The sequence below is a fragment of the Vipera berus genome (assembly GCF_964194415.1).
Source record: "Vipera berus genome assembly, chromosome: 1".
Lineage (NCBI taxonomy): Eukaryota > Metazoa > Chordata > Lepidosauria > Squamata > Viperidae > Vipera > Vipera berus.
In genome coordinates, this window is record NC_138202.1 from 242,046,234 (window position 1) to 242,068,954 (window position 22,721).

General features: G+C 39.1%; 2 protein-coding genes across 9 annotated transcripts in view; one reads left to right on the forward strand and one right to left on the reverse strand.

Moving 5' to 3' along the window:
• LOC308659872 (snake venom 5'-nucleotidase) overlaps positions 1-2,011 on the forward strand; it is a 29,925-nt gene extending 27,914 nt beyond the window's left edge. The window contains exon 9 of the mRNA XM_081313920.1: positions 1,261-2,011. Coding sequence (XP_081170046.1) covers positions 1,261-1,421 — 161 coding nt within the window. The 3' untranslated portion in view covers positions 1,422-2,011. The remainder of the gene's footprint in view (positions 1-1,260) is intronic.
• Positions 1,810-22,721, reverse strand: part of SNX14 (sorting nexin 14) — a 43,827-nt gene continuing 22,915 nt past the window's right edge. For 5 of the 8 annotated variants that reach the window (XM_081313906.1, XM_081313905.1, XM_081313907.1 and 2 more), the window contains 13 exons: positions 19,764-19,896; positions 16,474-16,675; positions 15,473-15,556; positions 15,257-15,357; positions 14,356-14,467; positions 13,757-13,797; positions 13,538-13,657; positions 11,827-11,950; positions 10,108-10,272; positions 9,762-9,857; positions 5,235-5,326; positions 4,086-4,140; positions 1,810-2,189 (listed from right to left, as the gene is read on the reverse strand). In XM_081313906.1, the coding sequence (XP_081170032.1) occupies positions 2,185-2,189; positions 4,086-4,140; positions 5,235-5,326; positions 9,762-9,857; positions 10,108-10,272; positions 11,827-11,950; positions 13,538-13,657; positions 13,757-13,797; positions 14,356-14,467; positions 15,257-15,357; positions 15,473-15,556; positions 16,474-16,675; positions 19,764-19,896 (1,330 nt within the window). In that variant the 3' untranslated portion in view covers positions 1,810-2,184. Of the gene's footprint in view, positions 2,190-4,085; positions 4,141-5,234; positions 5,327-8,635; positions 9,029-9,696; positions 9,858-10,107; positions 10,273-11,826; positions 11,951-13,537; positions 13,658-13,756; positions 13,798-14,355; positions 14,468-15,256; positions 15,358-15,472; positions 15,557-16,473; positions 16,676-19,763; positions 19,897-22,721 lie in introns of all 8 variants that reach the window. The other 3 variants (XR_014024623.1, XR_014024624.1, XR_014024625.1) reach the window with 3 other exon arrangements.

A 22,721-nucleotide genomic window follows, 5' to 3' on the forward strand; every position in this document is an offset into this window, starting at 1 on the left:
CTTTCCCTGTAAAGCAAGATTTGAGATAAAAATACATAACTTGATCGAAGTGTCATCTTTGATCAAAAGCCGTGGTAGTGTAGTGGTTAGAATGCAGTATTGCAGGCTAATTCTGCTGACTGCCAGCAGTTCAATCCTGACCGGCTCAAGACTGACTCAGCCGTCTATCTTTCCAAGGTCAGTAAAATGAGGATCCAGATTGTTGGTGGGCAATATGCTGACTCACTGCTTAGAGAGTGCTATAAAGCACTATGGAATGGTATATAAGTCTAAAGTGCTACTACTATTGCTATCATCTTTGTCTCTTTTACTTCCAAATAAAATAATCAAGCAGCGTTTGTGTTCAAGGTATTAACACAGGTTTATTTATAAACTAGCTAGGGAAATCTACTTGATTTGTGTATCAAAAATGCAGTTGGAGACTAGAAGGCCTCAAGTTTCTCCCTAAAGATTTTCACTGCTCTTCTACATCTAGTGGCATGGTTGGTGCTGCCTCCTTGTTATGCAACAACAGCAAGAAATCTCTTAAGGCTCCCGATGCTGTGTGGGTAGTTTATAATGTCTGGAACAGAAAGACAGAGAAATTTTAATATGCATAAGACCAAGAGCAAGGACAGCGGCAGCCTTTCAATAAAATGCACACTAGCACTCAAACAGCCATTCTATACTCAATCATAAAAACACAACTCTAGCAGAGCTGCCTTGAATGGATTGACTGCTATATAAAATTGATAAACTTTTGAGTATTTTCCATTTCAAATAGCCATAAATGAATCCTGTGCAGGTTTTTTAAAAAAAACAACAGTATTACAAGTTAAAAACCAGTGTTTTACAGTGCCTAAAGTATATGACTGACATATTTTCAATCTAATCTACTATAAACTAGGCTCCTGGGTGAGATAAAATGAAGGTTGCATGGGAACAGAACCACCAGATATACTTGGCTACAGATTCCCTGGGTAAATTACAAATGTGATTATTTTTCAAAAATGAAATTACTCCCTTTATGCAGTGTGACCTCTATTTGTTATAAGAATAATGTAATAAGGATTCTAGTCTTTGAAGACTGTCCTAGGAGTATACTATCATAGTAGAAGGCAAGGAGATGTAAAATTATTGTATTGTACTAAGACAAGGAATTTAACAGTGGCTGTGTCAATTTCATTGTTTGAAACCTATTTTAACACAAATCATTTATAGGCAGTTCATAATTGGATAATGTGGAATAACTAAGTTATTTAAATAATTTGTTTTAAACAGGTGATCTTGATATTTCTATTGTTGGTGACTACATCAAAAGAATGGAAAAGGTTTTTCCAGCAGTTGAAGGTCGTGTGACGTTTTCAGCTGCGACTTTATTCCAAGCACAACTTTTTTTGACCTGGGGATTATGCATTTCACTTTTATATTTCATTCTTTAATTTCAACCTTATTTCAGACTCTTTGGACTTCAGCTGCTCAACACTTAGTTCCTGCAGACTTTCAGAAGCCAGCATGTAAATTCTTAATTGCTCTTGGAGTAGCTGGAATCCTTTGAAGTTTACTACATACAATATGTATATGATTTATGTATATAATGTGTATATACGTAGCATCTTTTGATTTTTAAAAGCAATTTAAGTGATTCCAAAAAGCAAATGATTATCCTCGGGGGGACATTACAGTCCCAAAAATAAATAAATAAATGGCGGAGATATAAATCACAGATTTCCATTTGCATCTGAATAACAGCACAAAGCATGGCTGGAGAATTCCAGTGAAGTTACTCATGAAAAGTGGCCGGTGACAGTAAATGGTGTTATGCAACAATTTCTGTAAAATCTGTTTAATAAAAAGAGCATTCTTTCATTTTTGGTTCTGTACATGATCTTCAGTTAATGCAAAAGTCTTTATGAACGAAGTCTGAATAATCTTTCAAAGTTACGTTCTGCATTTTTTCTCAGCGAAAATTATTCAGAAGAATAAATAATGGAATTTTCCTGAGATTCAATAAACAATAGGCTTTAATCAATCTTTCTTGAGTAAAAGTTTTTGTTTTCCGAAATAAAGGTTAATTATATGTACAAACAAATATACAAGACTAAACAAATAACCTAGTCATTAAATTAGCACACAGCAGTCAACGGAGTTAATTCAGTATCTTGACCTGTATGTGATCTTGATAAGATAAAGGAACCATTCTTTTCAACCTGTGAAAAATAAAGGGGGAGGAGGGGAGAGAAAATATGACAGCCAGTGAAAAGACCACCAGTAATTAGTACAATAAATATAAGTAATAATGGTATAGTGGTACCTTGGTATTCAACTGCTTTGAAACTCATTGAATTTAGTACTCTACGTGTTCTGACATGAATTTTTTTTCCTGGGACTTATCGTTTATTTGGTACTCACTGCACAAGCTAAAATTTGATGATGTCAGCTGCCTTGTGACTCACATTATTCCTTATGGAAAAAATCTTTTTGGTACTCATCATGCCTTCTGGAACCAATTAACAATGAGTACCGAGGTACCATTGTAAAGCCGTAACCTTAAATATTATCTATTTAAGTTCTTTACAGTGATATTCTAAAAATTCCTTTCAGAATTAGCATAATAAAAAATCCATTTTGGCCGATCTCCCTTTCTGCATTGATGAATTAAGGGCCACTACCTATTAGGATACTTCACAAAAGCTCTGCCTTGCAATGACTGGGTCCTGTACAAGCTTCCCTGCAGTTTTAATTCATTCCAGTGTGGATACCTCATGTGTAAACACTACACTGGTTGCAATTACTAAGTGGGAAACTCAAAAAGATTGTGATCCTGATAATATTTTCTGCAATAGTGAACCCTTTAATTAAAGCATTCCTATTTGTTTATATAAATTAGTTATATTTGTCTACAACAAACACCAAATGTGCTCTTACATCTAAATAAAATACAGTGGAAAAATAGAATTTAATGAAAAATACGTTTAAAAAATACTTAATAATTGGAGTGTTTTCCCAATGAAGTTTCTAACCTAAGTAACAAAAAGTGGGGTGCAGAAATAAATTGATGATGAGCAAAACATAATTCAAATACCAGTAACAAAGAAAATTATTCTTTTTGCATTGTCTCAAAAGGAAACATCACTAAGTGCTGCAACAGTTGCTACAATAGAGACACATTAAAGCAATTATGTTTTCCTTTAATATTTTTTATTATAAAACTTCAAAGATGTCTCTAGAAGGAACATTTGATTTAATAATGGCTGAATAAATACATTCATATTACAACGAAGGTGGGGAGAGTAATGCTGAAGAGTCCACTCTAATTAATCCAATTCAGGTTGGAGGGATTTCTTGACACCAAGACTTGTTAAGCAATGAAATAATCTTCCCAGTACAAGTGGTGGACTCTCCCTTACTGGAGATTTTTCAAAGTGAGGCTGAATGCCACCATCAGGAATGGTTTAATGGATTTCTGCAGTGAGGTTGGACTAGACAACTAGTAAGATTCCTCCAAATCATCTTTTCTAGGTAAAGGTAAAGGTTCCCCCGCACATTCGTGCTAGTCGTTTCCAACTCTAGGGGCCGGTGCTCATCTCCGTTTCAAAGCTGAAGAGCCAGCGCTTGTCCGAGGACTTCTCTGTGGTCATGTGGCCGGCATGACTAGACACCAAAGGCGCACAGAACGCTGTTACCTTCCCACCATAGTGGTCCCTATTTTTCTACTTGCATTTTTACGTGCTTTCGAACTGATAGGCTGGCAGAAGCTGGGACGAGTAACAGGCGCTCACTCTACAATGCTTTAATTCATTTACTTCTTTTTTGAGTAAAGCAATTAATTAGAGGAAGCAAATCTTATGCACAAAAGATATTTGGCCTGCACTAGTATTTTACATCAGGGGTCCCCAACCCCGAGTCCATGGCATGCCACAAACCGGGCCGGGCAAACAAGGAAAACCCCATCTGCAGGATGCAGGCAGCACACAAAACCACACCACATCCGGTCTGTGGAAAAACCTCTCTCCACGGAACCAGTCCCTCGTGCCCAAAAGGTCGGGGACCGTCGTTTTACATCATTGATCAGATAAATTAGAACTGTTTGTGTTACAACATACCATTCAACTCTGGAAATAGTTCTTGAATCCCAATATCCAGTAGGACATATGTTAACTAAAAATAAAATACAAAGAAAAGTTGCAGTTTTGAACTTTTTAAACACTACCTTAACATGGAGAGGTCTGCACAAACTTAGCAGCCCAAAGAACTATCATTCATTAGATAACCAGAATCTTTAAAAATTAGCTAAAATATATTCTCAATTTCAGTAACTGCATTATTTTTTAAAAAAAATTAAGTAAGCTGTTAACCAGTAGTCACAATAAATTACAACCCATCTTTAACAATTTTCAAAATAATCTACGTCTACTTACTCACCAAGGGAAATGTGTCAGAGGCCCAATGACAACAGCATGAAGTTGAAAACTAGTAAACACTGGTGCCTATCCATCCATACGCTGTGTTCATCCACTCTTGTCTTCTCCTTTTGAAATCTCTCTTCTAAGTCTTTCTTATTTTCTGGCACGAATCTCTAACAGTTACCAGTTCTGTCCAGAGTATGTTTAGCCCTTTATCTATTTATCATCTTCCACAGTTCTCCATTCCTGATCACTATCTTTTTCTTCTGCCCTTTTCCTCCTTTTCCATCTTCTCTCAGCAAAATTATACTGTCTAAATTCTTCCATTTCTTCCTCCTCGTATCCCCAGGCTTTCCATTTCATAAACACCCCCCCCCCAACATTCACTCTGATACAAAGATTACCTTCATTTACAGATACACATGTAAAACACATCTGCTATGACTGACATACACAGCATTCTATGGGCCTCATCCAATCTCTTGAGTCTGGAAATGCCAAGAGATTTGGCCTCGTTTAACCTAACTTAGCCCATTAATGACCTTTGCTATTCTGGAGTGCTTAATTCTTTGACTAATGTTCCTGCTATTAATTGCAGAAACACAACATAACTAGGCTTATTAATTGTGCTGCTCTCTCAGTCACACATCTATCAAACAGAATTTGGAAATACATTCCTAAAACTTAGAACATTATTTCTTTAGAGTTTGTTTTGCACACTAGCTATTAACGTAAGACAGCTGTGCGCACACTTGTAATGATGTACAGTATTTCAAAACTGTAAATTAAAACTTGCAAAAATTCTACCCCTAAATACAATAGGTGCTTAGGGTGTTCAATAGAACCCACCTGTTTGTTAAGTACTGGCTGTTGCAATCCATCAAATAGAAGTCTTATGCCTTCATATTTTGCATCTTCCCCAATACATTTACCGATCAGATCTGCAAAAAACATCAAAACATGAGTAAGTCAATTCAAATAAAAGGAATTCAAACTTAAAGCCAGACTCTGAAAGCTTTGTCAGCCGAAACATCTATTCTACAAAAGCATCACTGTTGGTGGCAATTGAATGAACGCCTGATTTCTGTAAAACATTTTAGCAGGACACTTTAAACATACAATGGGCAGCCAGTATATTTCTTACTATAGAGAATCTTCTGATTACCTGCAATAACCAATTGTACCTTCTCCTTTGACTGGGAGGCCTTTCAGTCACTCATGCCTTGGTTACTTCAAGACTGGATTATTATAATGCACTCTGCATGGAGCTGTAGATCATACATGCAGGTCAAACTGGGTTTTGATGATTTATTCTCAGTACTTTAAAGAGGGAAGGGATGCAATAAATAAGCCACATTCAGTTTCCAGCTGGTGTACAGCTGAGAGACATCACACAGGAGATGCAGAAACTGCTCTCTGCTTGCGGTTCCATTCCTTCTAGCTAATCTCTCGGATCTGTGAAGTTCAGCTCTTTGCTCCTGAGTCTTCATTAAGTAAGTGCCTCTGCCTAGGACCAGCCAAAAACTAAGTTAATGTAAAATTGGGGCTAATTTGCAGTATGTAGATTACATATCTAATCTGCTCCACTGGCTTCCAATCTGTTTTCAAGCACAGTTCTTATCAATGATCTAAATATCTTGAATTTGAATGTAAAGAAATTATATTGGAGAGGTAGGAATTTCATTTTTGAAGTAGCCCCCAACTGTAAATCCTCAAATGAGAAAAATGGTCTGCATAGTTCCATAGGCATTTCAGCCTAGCTCTTTGGGCACTTTCTTAATGATTACATTAGAAGAAATTGTACAAATGAAACAGTTGCTATGCACCAAGACTTCTCTGCTCCCCAACTAATTCCCCCCAAGGTTATGTGTTAATTATTAATTAAATTTATACACTGCCCCACCTTATTATGCAAAGCAACTCTGGGTGGCTTACAATTTTCCCATAGCATTTCCACTTCCCCAAGTAATAGGTAAGCAGTCTCTTCCAAAGCCCTCATTATAATGCAGATGTTTAAAACATAATACAACAACTTGCCTTCAATAGCATATTTAATATCTAGACAAATAGTTTACTTCAGATACTTGATTAATTTTCGTTTCCCGAGACCAGACTACGGATCTTTTATAGTGTTGTCCTAGAGCTCTAGGATTAACATGGGATTTGCTTCATCTCCCTTTCATTTCCTTTCCTAAATGCATGATTGCTACTTTCTGTCATTCAACCCACATTTTTAGAGCCAGATTTTCTTTTTCTTATTCATGGACCACTTGACTTAGCAGTCGAAAGAAATCCACACCTAATAAAGCACTCAATGTATTTGGGACCTGATTCTATAGTGCAGGGAGTATGACACATCCTGTAAACTTCAATATCCATTTTGCCTCGGTTATGTCCTGGGCATGAGATGCTGGTTTTGAGAAGGGGATTCAGAATACGGGCAGTCTTGTCGATGTTATCTGGGAGGAGTTCGATCCTGTGACTCCTGAAGAAGTGGACAGGATCATGGGGAAGCTGAGCTCCACCACGTGTTTGTTGGACCCGTGTCCCTCCTGGCTGATTTATGCGGCCCGGGATGGGACACGAGGCTGGCTCCAGGCAGTGATCACTGCCTCTTTGAGTGAGGGTAGCTTTCCCGCCGCCTTGAAGGAGGCGGTGGTGAGACCCCTCCTCAAGAAGCCTGCCTTGGACCCAGCAATATTAAATAACTTTCGTCCGGTCTCCAACCTTCGCTTTCTGGCGAAGGTTGTTGAGAGCGTGGTGGCGCAGCAGCTCCCTTTGTTCTTGGATGAAGCTGATTATCTAGACCCGTACCAATCGGGCTTCAGGCCCGGGTACAGCACGGAGACGGCATTGGTCGCGCTGGTGAATGATCTCTGGCGGGCTTGGGACAGGGGTTGCTCCTCTGTCCTAGTCCTTTTAGACCTCTCAGCGGCTTTTGATACCATCGACCATGGTATCTTGCTGCAACGTCTCAGGGGGTTGGGAGTGGGAGGCACAGTTTTTCAGTGGTTCTCCTCCTACCTTCTGGGACGTTTGCAGTCGGTGTTGGCAGGGGGGCAGAGGTCGACCTTGAGGCCTCTCATTTGTGGAGTCCCTCAGGGATCGGTCCTCTCGCCTCTCCTGTTCAACATCTATATGAAGCCGCTGGGTGAGATCATTCGTGGTTTTGGAGTTGGGTATCATCAGTATGCTGATGATACCCAGCTTTTTATTTCGACCCCAAACCACCCCAGTGATGCCCTCGACGTGATGTCCCGTTGCCTGGAGGCAGTCCGGGTCTGGATGGGGAGGAACAGGCTTCGGCTCAACCCTGACAAGACTGAGTGGCTGTTCGTGCCGGCATCCCGGGAAATTCCGATTATTCCATCTCTTGCCATGGGGGGTGAGCTATTACCCCCCGTAGATAGGGCGCGCAACTTGGGGGTCCTTCTAGACTCACAGCTCTCTTTAGAAGAGCATATTGGAGCTGTGACTAGGGGGGCCTTTGCCCAGGTTCGCCTGGTGCGCCAGTTGCGACCCTATCTGGACCGGGATGCCTTGCGTACAGTCACTCATGCGCTCGTGACCTCTCGTCTAGACTACTGTAATGCTCTCTACATGGGGCTGCCCTTGAAGTCCACTCGGAGGCTCCAACTGGTGCAGAATGCAGCCGCGCGAGTTGTGCTGGGAGTCTCCCGATACTCCCATGTTACACCTTTGCTCCGCGAGCTGCATTGGCTGCCGGTTGCCCTCTGGGTGAGATTCAAGGTGTTGGTAATGACTTACAAGCCCTACATGGCATGGGTCCGTATTACCTACGGCAACACCTGCGGCCGGCGTCAACTTCCCTCCGTCCAGTGCGCTCCCACAGAGAGGGCCTCCTCAGGGTGCCTCTGATCAAAGAATGTTGATTGGTGGCCCCCAGGGGGAGGGCGTTCTCTGTGGGCGCGCCAGACCTGTGGAACCGCTTGCCGGTTGAGCTCCGGATGGCCCCCGACCTTCGCTCCTTCCGGCGCAATCTCAAAACGTATTTATTTGAGCAATCTGACCTTGTTTGATGGGTTAGGGTTGGGGTTTTAATATGTTTTAATTACTGTTTTAAACTTGGGCATTATATTTAATCGTTTTTTAACTTTTGTATTCTGTTTTTATATTTATTGCCCTGTACACCGCCCTGAGTCCTTCGGGAGAAGGGCGGTATAAAAATATAATAAATATAATATAATATATAATATATTTGTGGAGCCACTAACGAAGTTCAGCCTCACCACAATCCATTAGCCGATTCCTAAATCTTCAGTGTTTTTGTTTGTTTCCTTGCTGCCTCCTTTACTTCCATTTTCCAAAACCTCTTTCTACCCATACGCTTTTGGATACAAAACTGGTTTCTTGAACTCTTTGTCATTTATTTTGGAGAAACAGTTCTAGTGAAGAAGAGGTCATCTTTTGGTTCCATTTAGCATAACACATTTTGGTTATCATAATTCTGGGTTCCATCTGATTTTGCCTTCATACAGAATAGGGTTGGGAAACTTGCACCATTCCTCACTAGTGGAAAAACTGGCTGACAGCTGTAACTCAAATTCATCTGGAAGATCTGCAGTAAAGGAACCATTCTACCAATCTAGTCAATCTAGTATGGAGTCTGTTGCCTACCAAACCTACAAAGGCAAGCAGTGAGTTAATTGGAAAAAAGTGTACATAGCTTCAATCATACAGTTTATATAACTAGAAATTGCACTGCCTGCACGCAGCCATGACGGCGCAATGGTTAGAATACAGTATTGCAGTCTAACTCTGCCCACAGCCAGGAGTTTGATCCTGACCAGCTCAAGGTTGACTCAGTCTTCCATCCTTCCGAAGATCCAGATCTTGGGGGCAATATGCTGACATTTGTAAACTGCTCAGTGTGTGCTGTAAAGCACTACGGAGCAATATATAAGTCTACGTGCTCTTGCTATTGCATGAGGCTTAAAACCTGTTACATGAATTAAAATCAAGGAATTTCTAATTTGTATGTTTTCTTCCACTAAACACTATACAACAGTAATATGATAACACAGCCCATGCTACTCAACTCAAAGGGCATATTGCTTCCTGAAGATGCTATGTCTAGTACCAGCTTTGGTCACTGCCACTATTAGAATAAAGGGGAATGGCTTGTAAAGGGGACAGGAAAAGACCAATACAGGAAAAGACCCATTTGGGCTTCAGGAGTCTTAGCAAGATAATACATCTGAAGCTATTTTTAAACCCTACACTCCGTTTATACGAGAATGCTTTGATAAACATATAGTAAGAATGTTTATATTAACAAGTGCCATTCAACCTGATGGACTTTGGTCATTTAGACTGCCTCTCTTCTTGATAAATCATGCCACATAAACACTGAACCTGGAATGTATTTCATCATTTCTTCAAAGGTCTGCTTGGCCCGTTTGTGCTTATCTTGGAGAGAGCGAGGTTGAGAATTCTCACAAAATACAGCATCTAAAAAAAAAAAACCACATTTTTTTTCTGGACAATGTAGAACCACTCAGGCAGACTTGCTTTAATTAGTTGGCCAATTTAAGTCACTTAAATAATAGGGCCTTGGCCTCAGAGTAACGCTGTAAAATTAAACTTGTTTTCTTTAGCTTCTGCTGTAAGATAGATTGCCTGTGACAGACTGCCAATCCTTCTCCATCTACACTGAACAACATCTTTGACAACAAGACTTCATTTGCAGCTTTCTACTAACCTCTGAGAAGTGTTATCAGTGAGACCAGACGGTGTTCCTGAAAGAGCTGTTCTAGTTTGTACTGCAAGTAGTTGTCTATATATTTTTCTAAGGTATTTTTGAAGAGAATCCTTCCACCCATCAAGATGTGATGAAGCCAGTCAGGGATATGGAAAACAACTCTAGCTGTAACATAGAATACAATTTAACATCAGTTTAACATCAAAGCAACTGCCTCACCTTTGAGTAAAAGTCTACTTTCTCAACTTATACTTTTAGATTTCACACGGTTAAAAAGCTTATTTTCCAGCCAATTATGAAAGATGGCAGAATACTTCAGCTCTGACACTGAGAACAAGGTTATCTTAAGTACCAGAAGAAATGATGCCTTCATCTACCATGGATATCTTAGTAACAGCCTTGCTGGATTAGCCAGTCTATGACCTGATCCAATAAGGCATGGGTCCCCAACCAATGGGCTGCTGCCCACTACCAGGCAAAATCACTTGGTGTTTGTCATTTCTTAAAAATATTACTCAGTGATAGCTAATCAGAAGATTCTATTTAATTTCTCCTTGTCTCACCACCTCCTGTCCAATCCTGAGTATTTTATGGTTTTTATCAAGGAAAATGAGCACAAGGCAGCAATTTTCGTCTGCAAGTCAACCTTTTCATATATATAAAACAGAAAATAGTCCTTCTTTGCCTTTAATGCACAATCGGAAGTATGATGATATAATACATTCTTCAAACATGCTCTGGAATTTTAAACTCATCGTATTTATCTTTACATCATTCTCTAAATCCAAACAACATATTGCCTATTAAAACATACTTCTGTCACAGTCTGAACAGACAAAAATCAATTCAAAAGATTACAAAGTTAATTTAGCATAGCAGAGTATTCATACTCTCAAATAACTTATTCCTAAATCAAGGCTTACACTTTATAGTGAATAACCTAAGGGATTTTTCCAAATCATGCACAAAAAAAGAACTGAATTGTTTATGCTAAGTAGCTTCAATATTAGTTCACCTTTTATACTAAAAATATTTAATTGCTTTTATTTTATGTTTGACATATATTTACAATAAAATTTTATTTGTTTGTTTGTTTGTTTCCACCCAGAGTCCCTCTCTGAGGGAGATGGGAGATTAAGGAATACTATACACACCCACACACTTTCATTAAATTTATATGCTGTCCATTTCACTATTAAGTGACTCCCAAGATAATCTGAAATATTATTTCTCTCTCAAATTGTAAAAATATTCATATGTTGAAAATTTTTGTCAATGTATATTTACCTGGAACAGAATTAGTACTTATGCAGTATGTTGTAATAACTTTTCTTCCAGCTTGCAGAAGCCTGCCTTTCTAAGAATTTAACAAGGAACCTATGATTGTGAGAACCCTCGTTTTATACTTTTTCTTGGCTCTAAGTTCCACTGGTCGATTGCATGAAATAGGGAACATATATTGGCTTGCCTTCTCTGGGCATCCTTTTCCAAAAGTACTCTGGTTTCATTTGCCTGTGGCGAAACGAGTTTCCTAATGTTTTCTGCACTACATTAATGTTGTAATCTAAATAATTAAAATGCACAGACAGTGGTGGCGGTGATTTGGCAACCGGTCTACAAGTTCTCATATTACAAAAGAAGCAGAACATAAAATCAGATCACTTGCACTCATTCCACTTCTGCTTTCAATTTCATAAAACCCTGTCAGCAATTTCTTACCAATATACATTAAGTAGTCATAAACTCCTTCAATTGACATCATCTTCAAGAAATAGTTCTCATTCTGTCTTCTTTCTAAATTCTCAGAACGGTTTGCATTGTTCTTATAGAGTTCATTATAAAGCTAAAAGCAGAGAAAATCAGGTTTTTAAAAAAGCATAAATGTTGTGGAATTTATCACCAAACAAAATACTTTTTCATCAATTATGGGTGTATTTGGTGGGAATTCCCTTTCACAATTTTGGTGGCCCCAAATAAAGCTCTCAAAATTTAATGACATACTGGTACAACTGTACGGGGTTCTTTTTTTATATAAATTAAGTCAACTAAGTGTCTATGGAGATTATCAGTCATCCTGCTAAACTTGTAAGCCGCCCTGAGTCTTCGGAGAAGGGCGGGATATAAATGGAATTAAAATAAATAAAATAAATAAATAAATAAAATAAATCCAGGTCATGGTTGTCCCGAAAGTACTTTTTCAAAAGAACTTAAGAAGCTTCTTGGATGAGAAGTGAAACATCTTCTAGGAAAAAACGAAGTCCAGTTGCCTTTGAAAAAGCACTTTGGGGATAGGTCAACTAAGCTTTTTTTCTTAACTTCCTTAAGTAAAAAAGGACAAACATTTTAAATCTGCCTAATCTATAATGTCACTGGATCATAGCGATTCTACCACCCTAGTCTTTGGAGGCCAAAAATCAAGAGTGTTAATAAAAATTAGAATAGGTTATAATTTGTATTTAACTTCTACAATAATAGATTTCATGCCCACCAAGATCCTTTATTTTTTATCAGATGTGCCAAATACTATTTTCCATAATAAATGTGTTAATGGTGAGGGATATGCAAGAAAATGATAAATAATCACCCAAACAGAAATATATTAATCAAAATAATAAAGTGAGTTATTAACTAGTTGTCAACACTGTGACAATTAAGAAATTGCAGCCATTTTACCTTTTACTTTACTTGTGCTTTTTCTGTTGCTTGGGGTTCTCAGATATAGAAGAGGGGGGAAAGAGAAATGCTTGAGCTTTTTAAGTTAGCCTAAACAATTGCAGCTGGGTAAGCTTCAAGGTCAATTCTTGGTGGAGCAGTGGGCTAATGCCTCCTTAAGTAACACCAGCTGCCTGCAATCAGTGCAGGTTCGCATCCCACCAGGCTCAAGGTTGACTCAGCCTTCCATCCTTCTGAGGTAGGTAAAATGAGGACCCAGATTGTTGGGGGCAATTAAGCTGACTTTGTAATAATGCCACTTGGGGTGTGTGTGAAAGCCCTAATAAGCAGGCATATACATAGAATGAAGGCTACTGCTAAGCTTGTAAGCCGCCCTGAGTCTTCGGAGAAGGGCGGGATATAAATGGGATTAAAATAAATAAATAAAAAAATAAAATTCTGGATAAAGTTTTGGCTGGCAGTGAAGTGTAACTGTGAAGTGGGGAGGATTTTAGATTAATTGGTGAAAATGATTTATGATGGCCTTTCTGGGGTGGGAATTGCAACTTGTTACTTTGTATCAGGGAGAGGGAATTTTAGTCTTGGGTTCAAATATGTAAGTGCCAATACTTTGTTTCCTGAATAAAATGTTCTTTAAGGAAGAAATCCTTGCCTTGAAGTTCTTTTAATTGGTTTCATCTGTCGGAACCATGACACTAGTGTCATACTTCTATTTGAATATTTAGAATATTTTACTAGTCTACAGGACATACTATACCTTTTTGTTGTTTTCGGAAGTAGGACTGAGAATAGTAATTTCTGGTTTACTTGGTTTAGGCTTGGGAGACTCACAGGAGGTAATAAAATTGATAATGAATGGTTCCAAGTGCTGGCCTTTCTGAAATTAATGCCAAAAATAGTTAGAATGGACAGGTTTCCACAGAAGCTATGTGGGATAAATGCTGTTTATAAATAACAAGGCAACACGATGTCTTACCTCTTTCATTAATTTCCCGGGAACAGATTTTATCATTTTGCCTGCATGCCAAAAGATAAGAAAAGAGGAATAGATTTTTTTAAAAAAAAATATGATTTTTTTTTAATTCTCTTGTCATTTTTCTAACTTTGTAAGCTCTTTGGGATGCCTGTTTCATATCTAAATTCATGAAAGATTCTTCTTATATCATATCAAAAAGTCACCCAATCTTTAGCGCTTCAACCCCACGTCTCCAGATACAAAGCTAAGATTCTGAGTATTAACAGACTCCTCAAATAAATTATGTTCATAGAACTCAGACACAATTTATCGGAGGTCAATGAAAATGTTCCCTTGTTCTACTTCTACCTAATGATCTGTGGATTCCAAACCAAACCATAACAATGTTTGTACAGATACTTTAAAAGCTCTTTATTGGCTTTCATTTACAGCCTAGTACTAAAGTGAAAAATTCTTGTACTCTTACGAAAACATCAATATTGTGTCATGCAAGTGTGACAATAAATCATACTTTCGAGTGGCAACTTGATTTAGTTGTCCTTATACTTGTAGTTCAATTCAGAATCAATTTAAAAAAAAAATAACAGCACTTTTCTCACCTAAATTTACATCAGGCAATATTTTATCAAGAAACTGTGTCTCTCCACCATTACGGGATAAGAAGTCAGCCAAAAGTTGGCTATTGCTTAGCTCTGGATGTTGTGAAAGTTTCTGTGAGGAAAACAAAGAAGTAGAATCTAGTGGCTGTCTCTTCAGTAAAGATAATTTAGTCTAAGTAAATTATGCTGAGAAAAGATAAGATTACTGCAAAGCACTCTATACGGGGCTGCTCTCGAAAACCACTTGGTCCAGAATATAGTAGTGCACACAGTAATGGGGGCCCTTATTTGTCCACGTAACACCTCTGTCATGGGAGCTATAGTGGCTGACAGTTTTTCCCAGGTGCAATTCAAGGTGCTGTTCATCATCTTTAAAGTCCTGTATGGCACGTGCCCAGGATATCTGCAGGGCTGTCTTTCCCTAAAGACATCCACTCATCCCACCAGGTCAGGTAGGGAAGGCAGTCTCCTTGTCGCTTCCCACAAATATTGTCATCTGATGGCAGCTAGGAAGCATGCGATTTTTCAGGGTAGCCTCTGCCTTATGGAATACTCTGCTCCCTGAATTCCACCATGCTTCCACTCTCCTAGTCTTCCAAAAAGCTTTGAAGGCCTGCCCTTTCCCATAAGCGTTGGGAGAACATTAGATGATGGCACGTTAGCACTGAATAGCACCACATTTTTGTTGTTTTTAATGTTTTATATTTTAACTGGTTGAGTTTTATAGCTTTTTTATACATTTTTTAATTTTTGACTGGGAGCTGCCCAGAGTTGGTTGAAAAGTGGGCAGCTACATATATGGTATTTACAGACAGACAGAGCCTGGAAAAACATAATTGTCTATTAGGAAATACATATAATTCCACTGATTTATAAATCCAAAAAACTTGTTTTCTCCTACCTGAAGGTATTCTTGAAATTCTTCTCTCTTTGACTTTAAGAATTCATAATTCTTTGGTCCAATAATCCTCTTAGAGGGAAGCTGAGCATCAGGGAATGCACCTGGTCATGCAATAAAATGTAAACATGTTGAAAGTTTATTTTCACTTATACAAGCTTAAAACTTTTTACTATTACACAACAATATCCCCAGAAATAGGTGGTAGAGAAAGCATACCATGAAATTCTGTTAGCTTTGATTCCAGCACATAAAATTCAAGGTATCTTCTATAGACCGACCAGTGTTCAGGTTTATGCCCAACTGAAAATAAAGAGACAAAATTATCATTTTTTTTATTTGTCCAGAATAAAAGCATTTTATATGGAAACCTCTAACAGAGCTAAAAGCAAGTCTCCAATCATATTTTAAACCTCACACTTTTCAAACTTAATAAAAGCTTTTATTAGCAGTCATAATTTACTATTGTCATCATTAAGATAAACACTCTTGTTATCAAGTTTGACTCTGGGGATTTCAGGATTCATCCATGTAGTTAAATTAGAAAGCAATACAAAAATGGTTTGCAACTGCCTTTTTCTGAGGTTCCCCCCATCCCCACCCCCAACTTCCCAGTCTAGACAATAAACCTGGGATTTCCTGGTAGTCTGTCAACCAAGAACTAACAAGTCTTATTTACTTTTGGGGATCAAACAGTTCTGTCTGTGTGCTAGCCTCTGATAGGACATTTTAAAAGAAAATATATATAAATCAAATAAATAAATAAATAAATTTTTAAAAGAAAATGTCAAATGTACTCTCCTAAGACTGCAGGAAACAAAACTGACTACATTTTATCTGCAGATGCCTTTCTCTCTTCACAGAATTGTACAGGGAAATACATGAAGGTGCATGCTGGGGCAGCTGTTCTGCTGTATCCTGGAGGACTTGGGAAATGTTGTTACCATGGACAAATGGATCACAAAAAATGGGGCCTAACGATTGATCTGTTATCCCTCCATTAAACTTCACCCTGAGGTGTGCGCAAAAGAAACTCAATCTACCACGAATGCCATATTTTACAATCATTCTTCACGTCGTAAAATGTCAGATGTTTTCATTCTTCCATTTTTCAGGGCTTAAGGATTTTGGAAACATTATCTGAGACAACACAAGTGTCAAACTGAGCATAAATGCTAAAAGTGTTGGAAGACTTTGTGCATGCATTTTATAATGCTTACCTGCCAACCTGTCATTTCTTTCCACATCAATGCAAAATACAGGAATTCTCTCTCTCCTTTCTTTCTTTTCAAGCGAGGGGTCTTCAAAGAAGTCAACATAAGGAATGGTAATTTTCCAAGCAGCAAGATTGCGAGGTGTATTAGGCATACTAAGTGCCTCCACAGGTGAATCATCTTCCATTACCATAATGCCTTCTTCAATCTACAGTAAAAAGTACCACATCAACGGCAATTCCAGCCTAGGTGACTACATGTATTGTACCATGTGCATAGTAGAGATCCTGTTTTTCCACTGTATTTACAGTGGAAACAGAAGTGTTAAATATGACAAGCTATTTGAACAAAATGGAAAGAAAACTGTAGAACGAAAATTAAGACTGCACTTAAAAGTTAAATAAATGTAAAGTTATCTTTTGAAAAAATACCACTGATTTGAGATATGTTTTCTCCACTCAACCATAATATGATGGAACCATAATTTGATGAAAAATCAAAATATGAACTCTATCATTAGCTTGCTTTAAATTAAAAGCAAGATAGGTTATGATTAACTTTGTACTAAATTGATTCAATGATTCTATAACAGAGGATACATACAATTTTTCAATAGTGACAAAAGAATTTGAAAGTAAGCAACATAAATACAAAGATGTTTGATTATGAGGAATTTCTCCTAATTCCGCCAAGCACTTACGTTTTGCAGTTGTACAAATAGTCGTTTAGCAATCACAACTGAATCAACACCTCTGTTATTAAGCAAAGCAGTCACTAAGTGGGACCATGACTGTGCTTTCCCTGCTGGGATAGCACCTTAAAACTGAGAAGACTAATCAGATTCACACTTTTGGCATTAGTTTCCCTCCTAACTATTCTCCTGCTCTTGGAATGCTTACTCTGACATTGGCTTAACTAGCAAGAAGGGCATTAATGTTTGTGTTTACATTCATTGGAGAATAAGGGATTGCAAGAGAATAAGTAACTTAATAAGTCAACTTCCCTCCGCCCAGTACGCTCCCACAGAGAGGGCCTCCTCAGGGTATCACCGGTCAAAGAATGTCGACTGGTGGCCCCCAGGGGGAGGGCGTTCTCTGTGGGCGCGCCGGATTTATGGAACCATCTTCCGGCCGAGCTCCGGATGGCGCCTGACCTCCGCTCCTTCCGGTGCGATCTCAAAACCTACCTTTTTGAACAAGCTGGCCTGGCCTGATGGGATGGGGTTGGGTTTTATAAATCGGTTTTAACTTTTTAATATGTACTAATTTATTCATGGGCACTGTTGTTTAATCGCTTTTAATTTTTGTATCTTGTTTTTTAATATGTATTGCCCTGTTCACCGCCCTGAGTCCTTCGGGAGAAGGGTGGTATACAAATTAAATTAATAAATAATAAATAAATAAATAATAAGTATAACACAATACTGAGTAGACAACAAAAGCACTGGCTGCCAATGCCAGTGCAAAGAGTCCATTGTATTCCCCATCCACTCTACAAGAGGGGGATAAGAGCCTTGGTGGAGCAGTGGGCTAATGCCTCCTTAAGTAACACCAGCTGCCTGCAATTAGTGCAGGTTCGCATCCCACCAGGCTCAAGGTTGACTCAGCCTTCCATCCTTCCGAGGTAGGTAAAATGAGGACCCAGATTGTTGGGGGCAATTAAGCTGACTTTGTAATAATGCCGCTTGGGGTGTGTGTGAAAGCCCTAATAAGCAGGCATATACATAGAATGAAGGCTACTGCTAAGCTTGTAAGCCGCCCTGAGTCTTCGGAGAAGGGCAGGATATAAAATGGAATTAAAATAAATAAAATAAATAAATAAATAAAAATAAACAGGTGAGCCAAAGAACAATGTGTACTGACTATAATGATGAGGGAGGGAGACTGTGAAGATCATACACTTGAGACATTGCTTATAAAGTTTTTTTTAGCACCTTTGCAATTTTAACAGTTGTTAAATGAGGCAGTCACTAAGCAAAGATTATCTGTACCCATGTGTTTCTTAAAGTGTAAGCGAACAGGGAAGCAAACAGAAAGAATTAAATAGGAAATTAATAAGAATTGTTCTGAAAAATTACATACCGCACCAGGCCATCAAATCATATTTATTTTGTGCAATGTAGGCTGAATTGTATGCATATCTCCATATGTGTTTTATAAACCAATCTAAATTAATTACATAGTTAAAAAGAGTACTTAGTAGAGATAATTTGAATCACTTTCATTTATAGTTTTCTTTTATGAAAGGGGCAACAAATAATTATGTTATTCACAAATTCTTTTGCTAGCTATCAGATACTTGCACATGTAATATGTAATATATGTAGAAAATTTAATGCAATATGACACAGATATTGCCTCATATGATTAGCTAATTTTATTGGGAGATGCTGACACGATGAATTAAAGGTTCCGCATTTAATTATCTATGAAAAGATATATGCAAGTCCCATCTCTTTGTAGGTGTGTGCAATATAATTAATGTACAAAGGGGTTGGGCTTTCAGCATGCTGCTGTGACATCGTTGTCTCCTTCACCTTTGCCCCCGCTTTCTTTTGGACACCTCTCTTCCCCCTAGACACTGCCATCTCCAATTATGTGAGATGAAAATTCCCAGCTAGCTGACTAATACTAAAAATTCTAGGAACTGAAGTCCACCCAAATGAAAGGTATCTGGGATGGGGAGGATTAATTTTGAAAAGTGCCACATGATCCCAAATACTCAACTTAGAATCCTCAACTTAGAACAGCCCATTTAGTGACTGTTCAAAGTTACAATGGCACTGAAAAAAGTGACTTATGACCAATTTTAACACTTGTGACCATTGCAGCATCCCCATGGTCACACGATCAAAATTCACATCCTTGGCAACTGACTCATATTTATGACGAATGCAATGTCTCGGGGTCATATGATCACTTTTTGAGACCTTCTGCAAGCAAAGTCAATGGGGGAAGCCAGATTCACTTAACAACCATCTTACTAACTTAACAACTGTGGTGATTCTCTTAACAACTGTGGCAAGAAAGATTGTAAAATGGGTCGAAATTCAATTAAGAACGGAAATTTTGGGCAAAATTGTGGTTGTAAGTCGAGGACTACCTGTGTAAATGAAAGAGCTTCATTACTGGAAAGTCACGTTCATGGTCTAAGTTATGTTGACAGACAACAAACATAAATCAAAATGAAAAAGGACTTGGAACAGATGAAAAGAACAATGCAGAAAGGCTTGGCAGATGTGTAATAAAATACACACAGCGTTGAACTGTGCAATCAGAATTGTTAGCTCAACTCACAAAATCATCCTCTCCTTCAGCAAGGAGATAGTCAGGTAACACAGCCCCTTCCATTGTAGTGCTCTTGAATACTCCTTTAATTTTACTGCTTATACTTCTGATTCCAGACGATTCTCCTCTTCTAAGCATGCTTCTGCATAAAACAAGCAGCAAATGGCACATTCATAATAATTTCAAAATGAGAAAATACTTCAAAAGGGTATATTTAAGCAGTCTTATTGGCAAAATGTATATAATTTACAAGCTTACCATAGCACGTTACTTTACATCCATTGTTTCAATCAAGTAAAAGGAAACTAGGAGGACAAAATGGTTTCTTTTTTTTTTTCCCTGTGCAGCTGTGGTGGAATGTAGTCTGGATTCCCAAGAGGGAGAAACTGCCTTTCAGAGGGGAAAGAGGCAGCTGAGCTTGGAACGTTTAGTCAGAAAGAAGTGGGTAAAAATGGCTCCCCCCCCCCTAGCAACTCTCAGATTATATCTGCAGCTATGCAAATAAGTGCTTTAGTTTGGCAAGACTCAATCAATCAATCAGAATAGAGCAGGAAGGGACCTTGGAGGTCTTCTAATCCAATCCCCTGCTCAAGCAGGAGACCTTATATCATCTCAGACAGATGGCTGTCCAGTCTCTTCTTAAAAACCTCCAGTGATGAAGCACCCACAGCTTCTGATGGCAAGCTGTTTCACTGGTTAATTGTTCTCACTGTTAGGAAGCTTCTTCTTAATTCTCTCCTTGATTAGTTTCCATCCATTATTTCTTGTCTTGCATTCTGGTGCTTTGGAAGTTGACCCACTCTTCTTTATGGTAGCCCCTCAAATACTGGAATACTACTTTCATGCCACCCTATTTCTTCTTTTCTCTAAACTAGCCAATTCCTGTAGTCGTTCTTCATATGTTTTGGTTTCCAGGCCTTTAATCATCTTAGTTGCTCTTCTCTGCGCTTTTTCCAAAGTCTCAACATCTTTTTTGTAATGTGAGCAAAACTAAACACAAGATTCCAGGTGTGATCTTACTAAAGGTGAAGAACAATAAATTTTATTTTATTTATTTTATTTTAATTCCATTTATATCCCGCCCTCTTGGTTCTTGGGAGGCTTGAGAGGAACCAACCAAATAAAAAAGAGGAAGGCAGACCACAAAACTGCGTGGTTGTTTTTTTTGACTTAATTTTCTTTCATTGGTAAAACTAATGAGATAATTAGTAATCCCTGTGCCACAGCTATGTTTCACCTTGATACAACTACGAATGCAATTTGCTCAGGGTGTTTCTCCAAGCTGCTCAATGGTAGGACAGAAAGTTGTCCTGCTTCCTGGAACTGCTGGACAGCAATATGAAACAAAACATCCCAGAAGTTTTGTTTTTGGGAAAGTGTGTTGTATCATGGAAGTAATGTTGAACTAGTGCTCCACATAAAAGTTTGCTAAACAGAGGCTATAGCGCTCTGCCATACGGTAATTCCTATTTATTTTTAATGAAAAGACTAAAAAAAAATAGTTTAATAGGATAGGCATCAAAAGCCATGTTTAACAGACACATTGTTGTCGTTGGGCGCCACACTGGATGACAAATGCGAAGACTTCTGCCTCTTGTTAATATGGCCGTTTTGTCACAATATGGCCTTACTGACATTGTCAGTTATGGAAGAAAGAATACAGATAGTCCTCAGGTTACGTCCAGTCCTTTAGCGACTGTTCAAAGTTACAATGGTGCTGAATAAACACTTATGACTGCCCGTCCAAGTTCTGGCTTCTGTGATCGCATAATCCAGGGGTGTCAAACTCAATTTCATTGAGGGCCGCATCAGCATTATGGTTGCCCTCAAGGGGCCGGGTGGGTATGGCCAGGGTGGGCGTGGCCTACTGGGTGGGCGTGGCTAGAGTGCGTATGGCCTACTAGGTGGGCATGGCCAGCTCTACATCGTTGGAATCAAGGGTGCCTATGGGGGCCTGGGCAGGAGTGGGACAGATCTGAGGGTCTCTGGCAGAAGGAGGGTCTCTGGGTCAGGGCCAAGGCAGTGGGGGCTGTTCCCTCACTGTTTCCAGGATGGCTTTCCGGGCCACATGAAACCACTTCGCGGGCCGGATCCGGATCCGGCCCCCGGGCCTTGTGTTTGACATGTCTGGCATAATCAAAATTTGGGTGCTTGCAGACAGCCCTGCATATACAACTGCCTCCCTTCCACCCCCAGCTGACCTTTGCCTTTTGCCCTGCCTTCCCTCCACTGGACTCACGGCTGCCTTCCCCTCTGGCTAATCCTGCTATGCTGGAAGCCCTTAGCTGAGTAGCAGCCAAGAATCACTACCAGGCATCCTGGCTAAGCAGGAGGGGGGCACCGGGGAACCGTCCCCATCTCGCTGCCCAGCAGGAGGATTGCCCCAACTGGCAGTAGTGCACAGTTGCTGAGGTCCCTTCTTGGTGGGCAGAATGGACACTCCCCCCTCCACTTGTAGCTCTCATCCACCGTCCTGTTTGCCTGGGACACCTGCTACTCCCCACTTAATGACCTGTGTGGTCTTGGGATTATGATGGCAACTGGGATTGCTGTCTCTAGGGTGATTCAGTCACATAGCCTCTCATTTTATGATCGCTTTACTATAATTTCCATTAAGTAGCAATGAAAATTCCGGTCCCAATTGCTGTCATAACCAGAGGGCTGCCTGTATTTAAAAGAATGACATATTGAATTAAAAGCCAAAGATGCATAATAGTTCATTTTCAAAAATTAACGTGAATTGTAATGAACCCACCCAACAGATACATTCTTTAAAACTTTCTACACATGCATGTATATTATACAAGCAGTCCTCGCCTTATGACCATTTATTTATGACCATTTGGAGATATGACAGCTCCGAATGGGTACTTTATGGCACAATAAAGCACAGTTGTTGTAAAAAGTTGCCACCCCCTGCAGTCACATGATCCCATTTTGGGTCTTGGCAACTGGCTCACTTTTACC